At 38.3% G+C, this 12,346-nt stretch overlaps 1 protein-coding gene across 1 annotated transcript; it reads left to right on the top strand.

Moving 5' to 3' along the window:
• The first annotated feature begins 820 nt into the window (after positions 1–820).
• On the top strand, positions 821–1,881 carry LOC123197048. The gene is made up of 2 exons (XM_044611230.1): positions 821–1,066; positions 1,209–1,881. Exon 2 carries the CDS (start codon positions 1,239–1,241, stop codon positions 1,746–1,748), a length of 510 nt encoding a protein of 169 aa, XP_044467165.1. The 5' UTR covers positions 821–1,066; positions 1,209–1,238; the 3' UTR covers positions 1,749–1,881.
• Positions 1,882–12,346: the final 10,465 nt, after the last annotated feature.

Consider the following 12,346-nt stretch of genomic DNA (forward strand, 5'->3'; position numbering starts at 1 on the left):
TTGCAAGTTGGCTTCCTTTTCCTTGTCTTGCTTCCTTTATCACCAAAATCACCTTAAATCAACACCAAAACATACTAACATATTCATATAATATGTATCCAATACATATATAAACATAGGTAAAGGGAAAAGGAAAAGATCTTTTGGTTATCAAGTCTTCCAAAGTGCTTTCTTTTTTTTTCTTTTTTTACTTGTCTTCCAAAACTCCTTTAATTCCTTTCTTTATCTTCACAAAACAAAAGAAAATGGCATGTTGAAATCAATGAAGTGGTGAATAAGATTGATTTTGGTCAGATACGCTCCTTGACTTTGAAATCACTTCCAAAACTCAGAAGCTCTTGCTTGAAAGTGACGTCGAGTTATGAAGATGTTTTGGAGGATTTGGTTGAATCAAACCTGCCACTTTTCAGTGAAACGGTAAGTTAATCTGAAGCTTTTTTCCTTTTTTCATTTTTATTCAATTTTCTTTTACTCCATTTATTAACAAATATAGGAAATATAAATTGCTTAGGGAAAAACAACAGAAATGTAAGCTTTAGGGATGCCACATGTTTCATGATACAAAAATTTTACATTTTAGATTTATACGTAATTACTGAAACAAACAACTTTCTGCAGGTTTCGTTTCCCATTTTGCAGGTACTGGAACTGGCTGAAATTAATATTCAGAAGATTTGGCATAATCAACTTCCATTAAAGTCTTCTTCCATTCAAAATTTAACACTTTTAATCTTGCGAGGGTGTGGTAAATTAAACCATATTTTTTCATCTTCTATATTACAAAGCTTTGTGAAAACACCTTGAAATATGCCATTGTGAAATTCTGGAAGAGGTCATCTTCGTGGAAGAGTTCAGTGAAGAAGTAAGGGAGGGAATAATCTTCCTTTGTTTAGAGCGCCTGGTGATAAAAGATCTTGAAAAACTAACAAGTTTTTGCTCAGAAATTCTCATTGAATTTCCATCCTTGAAACACTTGGAGATAGAGAAATGCCCCCAGTTCAAGTCATTCATCTTGACGAACATAAACACAGACTCAGAGGAGATTCAACCTTTCTTCAATAAAAAGGTACTAGATATTAAATTGTCCTCAATTTGTCATTGTACTGGTCTTATGATCTTTTAGATATTAATTCATCTGCATGGAAGTTTTTTCAATTACTTGTGTAGATATTAAATAATTTACTTTCTCTTTGGTGCAAACCCTATAGGTTGCGTTACCTAGCTTAGAAGAAATCATAATGTCTGGCATGGATAACTTGAAGGTGATATGGAACCACCAACACCTTAGGCATCCTTTTCAAAGACTAAAACTAATTGAAATCAAGAACTGTGATAAGCTATTGTCTATTTTTCCTTCAGATATGTTTGAAAGGTTCTGGCAGTTAGAAACACTAACTGTTACTGCTTGTGGTTCGTTAGTAGATATATTTGATCTCCCGAGGTTAAATGTTCAAGCTCAGTTAAAAGAATTGTATATCCATGATCTACCAAAAGTGAAGCATATATGGAAAACGGAGTCCCAAGTAAAGCTTTCATTTCCAAAGCTCCGCTTGGTGAAAATTATTGGATGTCAGGGTCTAGAAAATCTATTTCCAACCTCCATTGCCAGGAGCCTTTTTGAACTTGAAGAGCTTGAGTTAGTTAATTGTGGAATGAAGGAGATTTTTTCAAAAGAGGAAAGCAGAGAATCAACTATTAGGTTTGTCTTTCCATGGATAACATTTCTTAAATTCTCAATGCTGCCATAACTTAGATGTTTCTATCCTGGAACACACACTTCAGAATCGATGGCATTAAAAAAGTTAGAAGTGTGTGATTGTGACAATGTGGAAATATTCACTTCAAAATTTCTCAGCAACAGACTTGATGTACCAGCAAAACAACCCCTCTTCTTCGTTGAAAAGGTAATAACCCCTTTACTATTTGTCCTTTAAATCAGTAAATTGATGTAAGATGGGAACCTCTATCTCTGTCAAAAGAATGATTTTCTTTTAATTGCCAGATTAAAAAAGTTAGGGTTCAAATTCCTTGACAAATAATTTTTCTGGACACACTATAATTCATCCTTATCTAAGAGATTGTTCAATATTCATAGTCTAAGTCTTCCTTTATACAATCGTTAATATTTTCTTGGAAGTTGTTGGCCTGGTGCTATATTTTTGCAGGACGACAAGGCTTCGGACTTAATATAAAAGAATTGGGCTAAAATTATCAATTTTTATACAGAGTTTAAGAAATGGAGTAATATTATTAATTTCTAGGATTTATGTGGTAAAATTATCCTTGATTTTGGGTTAGTGTTTAGAGCAACATCTTGGTTGCAGACTAATATATTTTTTCCAAATTTTTAATTTTATATATGAATAAAGGGTACAAATGCAAAATCCTTTAACACTAGTATAAAAGAGACACGTTAAAAGACTTGACTACAAGTAAATATTTTACTGAAAGGTTTTGCTTAGTGCTCAAAGACTTCTATCATTTTTACCTGGAGGAATTTTGGAGAAATTAATGCACAGAGCAAGCAGTTGATTGGTTGACCCTTGGATGTGTCTGCAATATAAATGATGCCAGGTGATATTTTATATATGCAAAATGACCCTCTTTAACACATCTGGCTTCGCGAATGAGTATTGGTGTTATAATATCTTTTGTTATACTTATTTGAGGATGAGTAATACTATATGCGTTAATAATAAACATAAACATGGATACAAATACTATCGTATCATTATGTGATTAGTTGTTACTTAATCTCTAATTTAAACTCACTTAATCACATAATTATATATCAGCATTTGTGTTTGTATTTATATTATTGTTAATGCAGGGTTTTTTCTTTTTTTAAGAAAATTGTGGTCATCCAATTCTTTCTCAAGCTAAGCTGGATTTGTTTATCTAAGATCATAAAAAGGTGATCTAATGTCTAGAGAGGTGTTGAATGGAGTTTCCAACGTTACCTCTCTAATGTTTAAGCCAAAGTAGGAATGTTAAGACTTAGAAATAAGTCTTGAATCAAAATATGCGAATGGTTGTTGCATAAGGTATCAAACATAGTAGTGTTTGTCTGTATATTTATAATTATATATAACTGTGAATTCAGTTTTAATGAATAGTTTGTATATATTATACTCAGATTATGCTAAAAGATTATTCATCACATAGGTTATTGGTATGAAATGTAGGGATGTGTAAAGTTCGGTTGAAACCATGCAAAAAATATAGTTTGTTTTGATCTAAAAAATAATTCAGTTTGAGTTGGAAAAATTGAAAAAACATTTTACAGTTTAGTTTGCAATTTTGATGTGCATTCAATCTGGACTAAACCGTAATATTTTTTAAGTTGTTTTAATCAAAATGAGGTCACTTAGCATCCTTTAATTGACAATGTAGATGGATTTGCTGTATTGATTTTGACTCTTTGATCCCTAATCTCAGCTTTTACACTCTCAGACTCTGACTCTCTGAAACTTTTGCTATCTTTCCATTTGATGCTGAGATCTATCAACGACAATGACGAGTACTCTGGTTGCATCAAAAATGACATCGAGGCCGACTTCAGTCCTGTCAAAGTATCCTGTTTTTCAATTTGTTGTTTTTCAATTTGTTTTGTAGCGACTACAAATGTTTAGGGCTTTTATGCCTTTAATCTTCAATCTTCAGTTAATTTAACGTTGTAATCTGCAGTTGACAATGTTGACTGCATTAAAGCGCTAAAGTCGACGCTGCTTTTTCCCTTAAGAAAGTTATCGGTGAAGGGGCCAGGTAAGCTTAATTATGATCGTAGTTGAATTTTCTTCTAATTTATTTGCTACAAGGGTTGTTCATACGAATTTTTTATCAGGTTAATATTTCCTTATTTGTTCCTGTATAGAAAAATATATAGTATATTGTTCCATCTGTAGCTTTCTCTCAGTTGTATGTTGTATCTTGAAATTAAGTTTCGACACATTCTGCTAGCTTTCTCCAACTTTTATTAGAATTATGTTAGGGCCCGAGTATATGTGAAGAAAAAGAAAGAAGGAGGGAAGGCAAGAAGAAAGGAACGTGCAGAGGAGGACACTGGAAAGCAAATCATGATGGCAGAAGGCTGTAATTTTAATGCAGATGGCAGCATTCTAGAAGCAGATATGGTAGCAAACAAGCAGCAAAAGTTTTGGGACTTGCTAGAAAAGAAAGAAATTGTGAAGATACTGGAAGCTGAGCTAGTGTGCAGGGATTGGAAAAGCAGTTGTGAAGAAGTTAGAAATAGGAGCCTGGAGAAGGAAATGAGGGAGGATCTTCTAAAAGAAGGGATAGAAAGGAAGTGGGGGAGAGCTCCAGCCTCTCGAAAGCTGGATGTCACTGATTTGTCTTGAATCCTTTGAGTTATTGTATTCAGTATGGGATGAGGGTTTTTGCTTGTTGTCGAGTGAGCTTTAGTTGTGTTGTGGTTGCATTTCTCTTGTTGCTAGTTACCGTTTGAGAGTTTCATTTTATCTTGTTTTGGTGAGGAGATTATTAGGTCGAATTCATAGAGAGTGCTTTGTGAGTTTGTAACCCCATACCAGAGGAAGAGAACACTGATTGCTTCTGTTTCTTAATGAATTTGTTAAAATCGGAATATCAGTTTGCATTCTGTTTCCTTTTACATTCATTTACTGTTACATTGGAAGCAAACATACAACAATCCACAAGTAAGTCCCGCTTCTTTGGACATCTCGGAACGCTCATTTCGCTGAGGCTGAAGTCGGCCAACGTTGCCCGCGAAACCTCCAGGTTCCTATCATCTGGTATCAGAGCATGACCAGAATGGAGAACCGAGTAGAAGCGCTGGAGAAGGAAGTAACAGAGGTTCATGAGAGGGTGACAAGGATTGGTGATCATCTGGAAAGGTTGGACAAGGAGGTAAGGGAGAAGGCAAATGACACGCAGATGAGACTGAAAGGGATGGAGAGCGGTATGGAGGTCATTAAAGGGTACCTCCGGGACGTTAAGGAGGTCATGATTGGTAAGGAAGGAGCCGATAAGGGCAAAGCGCCAATGGACCCAGGGCCCTCTACTACACCAATTGTGGACCAGAGCAACTCGGCGCCAAACGGGAGAAAGCTGACTCCCAATATGCACCCACCTATTGGGACTACCCCCGTTCGGCCGCCACATGATGAAGGGAATGTTGTGGGAGAAGAAACATTCGAAATCGAACAGAGAGGAGACGACGACCAAAGGGGAAGGTGACGTGACATTCAGTTCCGATGCTTGGACCTACCATTGTTTGCTAGTAAACAAGCCTTGTAATGGTTAGAAAAGGTTGAGCGCTACTTTGACATGAATCGAGTAGCAGAGGGTGATAGGCTAACAGTCGTGGGGGTCTGTATGACATTTCACTGGTTCAGATGGAGAAGGAGGCGCCAACCGTTCGTGGGGTGGGGGGACTTTCGAAATGCCACCTTTCAGAGGTTCAGAACAGACAACAAACGAATCGCTTAGGAGGAGTTGTTTGCCATTCATTTGACGAAATCGATCCATGAGTACCGATGTCGATTCGAGCTACTGTCCACAGAGGTGGAGGAGCTGTCGGAAGGTACTTTGATGGTGATATTTATGAACGGACTTTCAGAAGAACTCAAGGCTGAGGTGCGCTTGTTTCGTCCGACCACCTTAGAGGAGACGATGGAGAGAGCACAAGAGATAGAGAGAAAAAACGCGCTAATTGAAAACAAAGGGGGAGGCCGACCCAAAAGATATTACCTGAGGACCTAGATGGGCCCAACTCGACATCCAGCCCCCCCAAATGCAGGCCAACTAGCATAACCTAATGGCCCATCCTAGCTTTCATTCTATAGGCCCAACGCTCAACCAAATGCAAACCCAAATATTCAACCCAATCGCCCAACACCCGGCCCAACACCAACTCCTGCGCCTAGCCCAACCCGTCTCCCCTTAAATCTACGCCCATTTGATCAAGGCAGGTCGGAAAACGTATTTCCATACATGAACATGACCTCGATGACGAGACCCCCAAACGCATCAATCGCGTCTTCCTCTAACCAACGAAGAGACGACACTTTCCAAAGGTTGTCTGATGAAAAATACCGCTCCAAGATCGAGAAAGGTTTGTGTTTCATGTGCGATGAGAAGTACACCTCGGGGCATTGGTGTTGGCACCGACAACTACGGATAATGATAGCATGCGAGCCAGACACTGCCATGGACGAGGAAGAAGAGATGGAAGAAGACGATACTGAAGCAAAAGAGATGAAAGCCAACCTAAACTCAAACTCGGTGGAAGGAATAGATTCTTACAAGACAATGAAGTTTATTGGAGCTGTCGGAGAAAGGTGGTGCTTATACTTTTGGATAGCAGGGTGACGCATAATTTCATCTCAGATCGACTGGTAATGGAAATGTAAATCCCCGTCTAGCCAACTACATTTGCGGTTGTGTTGGGAGACAATAGGAAAGTTAAGGGAGTTGGGAAATGCAGGGGAGTTGAGTTGATTGTGTAGGGGGTGAGAATAATTCAAGACTTTCTTCTTTTCAGATTGGGTGGGGTAGACGTGATATTGGGAATTGAATGGCTGAGTCAGCTTGGCGAAGTGAAGACCCACTGGGGAAAGCAGACAATGCGGTTTGATTGGGACGGACGGAGAGTGGAATTGAAGGGGGAGGTGTCATTAACTAGATTGAAATCGTCGGTAGAAACGTTGCTGAAATTGATGGCGTAGGGGAGTGAACTATACGGATTACCACCGAAGCGAGAAAGAGATCATGTCATTCAGTTGGTGGAGGGGGCCCAACCCCCAAACTTGAGGCCTTACCGCTACCCACATTTCTAGAAGACTGAAGTGGAAAGAATAGTCAAGGAGATGCTTGTAGCGAGGATAATCCGATCAAGTGTGAGTCCGTATTCAAGTCTGGTGTTACTAGTGAGGAAGAAAGATAAGAGCTGGAGATTTTGCGTCGACTATTGAGGCTTAAATCGTGTAATGGTACCTGACAAGTTTCCAATTCTGGCGATAGATGAACTCCTCAATAAACTTGCGGGGGTTGAAATTTTCAATAAATTGGATTTACGCTCTGGATATCATCAAATAAGGATCAGAGATACCAATATGGAGAAGACAACCTTTCGGACACACGACGAACACTACGGATTTCTCGTTATGCCATTCGGATTGTCAAACGCTCCTGCCACCTTTCAAAGCTTGATGAACGATATCTTTCGCCCTTTCTTGAGAAAGTTCGTATTGGTGTTCTTCGACGACTTCTTGATCTACAGCAGGGGGCTCGGTGACCACTTACGACACTTACAAATGGTGTTGGAACTGTTAAGAAGCCACTGCTTAGTGGTCAACAAGAATAAGTGCCAGTTCGGCAAAGAGAAGATGGGCTATTTAGGGCACATAGTATCGAGAAATGAAGTAGAAGCCGACCCGCAAAAGATAAAAGATATGCAGAATTGGCCTATACGCGGGATTTACGTGATTTGAGAGGATTTTTGGGGCTCACAGGTTATTATCGAAGGTTTGTGCGTGGGTACGGGAAGATTGCGAAACCCTTGACTGATTTGTTGAAAAGAAATGCTTTCAAGTGGAGTAAAGAGGCGTTCGCTGCATTCGAAGCCCTTAAGGAAGCAATGGTCATTGTCCCCGTTCTCGCACTACCCGACTTCACGGAAATGTTCATTGTAGAAACTGATGCTTCGGGCTCGGGACTAGGTGTTGTCCTCATGCAAGCCGGGAGACCTATTGCCTATTTAAGTAAAGCTTTATCACTGTGAAATTGGGAAAAATCAATTTACGAAAAGGAGCTGATGGCCATCGTTTTAGCTTTGCAGAAATGGAGACATTATCTGCTCGGACACCATTTCCAGGTGAGAACCGATCAGCGCAACCTCAAGTTTCTAACCGAGCAAAAAGCCGTAAGCCACAAGCAACAAAAATGGCTGGTGAAGATGTTGGGATTCGATTTTGACATTGTGTACAGACTCGGGTGTGAGAACAAGGTTGCCGACGCCTTGTCCAGAAAGCCACTATAAGAAGGGGAATTGAAAGCCATTACCGTAGCTACTCCAGCTAACGCAGAGGAGATACAGGAAGAAGTAATGAAAGATGAGAAATTGAGGGGAATCATACAAGATTTGACAAGAGAGACAACCGCACATGTTGGCTATGAGTTGAGGAGAGGAAATTTGATGTACAGAAAATGCATGGTGCTGCCTAAAAATTCCAGGTTGGTTCAACTGTTCATGAATGAATTTCACTCTACACCCTTCAACGACCATTCTGGTTTCTTTCGCACTTACAAAAAAATCTCAGCAATTTTTTTTTGGGAGGGGATGAAGGGGGATGTTAAGAGGTTTGTGGCAGAGTGTGAAGTATGTCAGCAGGCCAAATACGAAGCGACGTCTCTAGCGGGGCTCCTACAACCTCTCCTTGTTCCTTTAAAAATCTGGGAAGATTTGTCAATGGATTTTATTGTGGGGTTGTCGAAAGCTAAGGGGTATGATATGATCTTGGTAGTGGTGGATCGTTTGACTAAATATGGGCATTTCCTCATTGTTCGCCATCCCTACACGGCTAAAGACATTGCTGAAATTTTTATTAGAGAAGTCGTGAGACTTCATGGCTTTCCGCGGACCATTATTTCGGATAAAGACCGCGTCTTCATGAGTATATTTTGGTTGGAGCTTTTTTGGGCATTCGGAACAGCTCTCAAATTCAACTCGACCTACCACCCTTAGACTAACGGGTAAACGGAGGTCGTGAATCGAAGTTTGGAAACGTATCTCATGAGTTTTTGCTTTGAACAGCAGCGTACCTGGCCTAGCTGGCTACCTTGGGCGGAATATTGGTTTAACACTACATTTAATTCGTCAGCGGGGATGACGTCGTTTAAGGCAATGTATGGGCGCGATCTGTCGCCACTCTTGAAGTTTGTCGAAGAACCCTCCAAAGTCGAGGAAGTCGATGCCATGATACAGCAGCGAAATGAAATTTTGGATAGGCTGAAATCCAATCTTCATAGGGCCCAACAGAGAATGAAAATGTTAATTGATCGAAACAGGCGTGAGGTGAAGTTGGCAGTGGGCGATCAGGCGTATTTAAAGCTGCAACCCTATTGACTTCGGTCTTTAGCATCGCAGCCTAACGAGAAGCTGAGTTCGTGCTATTACAGACCTTTTGAGGTATAGGAGAAAATTGGACAGGTTGTATACAGATTCAAGCTTCCAGAGACAACTAGAATTCATCCAGTCTTCCACATTTCTCAACTGAAGAAAAGAATATGCCCTTTAATAACCAGTATACCCCTTCCGAATTACTTGAATGAGGCAGCTGAACTGGAAGCATAGCCTGAAGAGGTCTTGAATTTTCGTTATTCGCAGCAGGGAGATCTGGAGTTGCTTATTAAATGGGACGGTTTACATGATCACAAGAGTTCCTAGGAACTATATAAAAATTTAATTAATGTTTTTCCTCATTTGCACCTTGAGGACAAGGTGCCTCTCGATGGGAGGGGCAATGTTAAGGCCCGAGTATATGTGAAGAAAAAGAAAGAATGAGGGAAGGCAAGAAGAAAGGAATGTGTAGAAGAGGACACTGCAAAGCAAATCATGATGGCAAAGGGCTGTAATTTTAATGCAGATGGCAGCATTCCAAAAGCAGATATGGTAGCAGACAAGCAGCAAAAGTTTTGGGACCTGCTAGAAAAGAAAGAAATTATGAAGATACTGGAAGCTGAGTTGGCGTGCAGGGATTGGAAAAGCAGTTGTGAGGAAGTTAGAAATAAGAGCCTGGAGAAGGAAATGGGGGAGGATCTTGAAAAAGAAGGGATAGAAAGGAAATGGAGGAGAGCTCCAGCCTCTCGAAAGCTGGATGTCACTGATTTGTGTTGAATCCTTTGAGTCATTGTATTCAGTATGGGATCAGGGTTTTTGCTTGTTGCCGAGTGAGCTTTAGTTGTGTTGTGGTTGCATTTCTCTTGTTGCTAGTTACCGTTTGAGAGTTTCATTTTATCTTGTTTTGGTGAGGAGATTATTAGGCCGAATTCATAGAGAGTGCTTTGTGAGTTTGTAACCCCAGACCAGGGGAAGAGAACACTGATTGCTTCTGTTTCTTAATGAATTTGTTATAATCGGAATATCAGTTTGCATTATGTTTCCTTTTACATTCATTTACTGTTACATTGGAAGCAAACATACAACAATCCACAAGTAAGTCCCCCTTCTCTGGATATCTGGGAATGCTCATTTCACTAAGGCTGAAGTCGGCCAACGCTGCCCACGAAACCTCCAGGTTCCTATCAAATTCTTAGCAATATCATTTAGCATTTTTAGAAAATTACTCTGGAAAATTTAAAGTAAAGCCACCTAAAATGTTTTTGCAAGCTTCCTGTCCTTGAAATAATGCAATTCTTAGATTCAATAGGATTTAGTTTTTCAATGTTTTCCCATATGTCACATCTTTATTTTTGAATGCGCTCTGTAAATTCGGTTATGTGCTCTTCCTTTTGATAGATGCATAATATAGTTGTGTGGATACACACTGAACTTTATGACCTATGCGTAGACTTGGCCATAGGCCGATTTGGCCACTGAACCAGACCGAAACCAGCCCAACTGAAATCGGAACCGGAACCGGTAAACCCAGAACCAGACTAAACCGAAACCGAAATTAGATTTTGACAGTTCGGTTCCGGTTTACCTAAATTGGAACCGTGAAACCGCTGGTTCACACCGGTTTATGAACGGATATATAAACCGGCAGTTTATTGTGCTAAACCGAAAATTTTTGAATTTTTTTAAAATTTATTTAAATAGCCAACGGTTCCCTGCACTAGGAACCGTTGGCTTGCAGTAGAAGAAACTTGCAATTTCGCTGAAAATTGCAGGGAGGTCCCCTGCAAATTTTTCATAGAAATTGCAGGGGAGTAAAGGTCCCTTGCAATTTTTTAAATTACAATTTACCCCTCTATTTTTTAATTTTTTCAAAAAAAATTTTTTCTATATATATACCAATTCAAATTTCATTCTCTCAAATTTCAATCTCTCTACTATTCTCACTCTTAATTCTTCAAACTCTCATTCTCATTCTCATTCTTTCAACTCTTAATACTCTCTGAATCTTTTAATACAATCAAATTCTCTTAAATTTAATTAAATTCATTCTTAATTTTTTATTAATTCTAATTTCTACTTTTATTATACAATTCATAATTAATTATAGAATTTATTTCTATAATTAATTTTATTTATTATTTTTGTATTATCTTTCCTACTTAATTATATAATTTATTTATATAATTAATTTTATTTACTTTTTATTATCTTTTATAATTAATCAAATAATTTATTTATATAATTAATTTTATTTATTATCAAAAAATGACAAGTAGTGAAAATTTTTTCGGTAATAGGAGATTTGGTCAAAATTCACATATATCAAATGTGAATGAAAATCAACTTATAGACCCCAAGAAGATACGTAGGAAGCTTAATTGAAAAATTAAGTCCAAGTCTTTCTTTTAATTTTCAATTATTGTAATTAATAATTTAAAAATTAAATCAAAATCATGAATTAGAATTGACAATTCAATATCGGTTTCGAACCGGGGCCATGAACCGGAACCCTCGGTTCAGAACCGTGGATGAACCGTCCTATTACGATTTCGGTTCAGGGTCCTTATATTTTCGAACCATGAACCGACGGTTCACGAACCGTGGCCAGGTCTAGGCATGAATAACAATGTAGATGGATATTCTGTATTCGACTTTGACTCTTCAACCCTCTACTATTTCTGTTTGATGCTGAGATCTGTCAATAAAGGCAACATGGACTCTGATTGCATCGAAGACGACGTCGAAGCAGACTTCAATCCTGTCAAGGTATCCTGTTTTTCAATTTGTTGTTTTACAATTAGTTTTGTTGCAACCTAAATAGCACGGAAATGGAAATGTGGAAATGGCAAATCGTCAAAATAAAAATGTTGAAACGTTTTTATTAAAAAAATATGAGAAATGAAAACGTGAGAAATCGTGTAAATATAAAAAATATAAATATTTTATTATAAATACAAAAATTTTATTAAAAAATATAACTTTTAAAAATATACAAATATTTTTATATAATATAAGAACAATTTACTTTTATTTAGTGTGCAAACTTTTTATCTTTTAAATCATTTAAAAGTGTGTTAAAGGAATGTTTAATGAAACTAAGCTTTTACTGTTGTAAGTCTGTAACTATGAACTAGTTGGATTTATATAAACTAAACTCTCTATGTAAAATATACACCAATTCGAATCGAATTAGCTTGGTTTTGAGTCCACCCCTAGTGGTGGAGGAGTTGATCAAGTCAGAGCCTT

The sequence above is a fragment of the Mangifera indica genome, chromosome 14, assembly GCF_011075055.1.
Source record: "Mangifera indica cultivar Alphonso chromosome 14, CATAS_Mindica_2.1, whole genome shotgun sequence".
Taxonomy (NCBI): domain Eukaryota; kingdom Viridiplantae; phylum Streptophyta; class Magnoliopsida; order Sapindales; family Anacardiaceae; genus Mangifera; species Mangifera indica.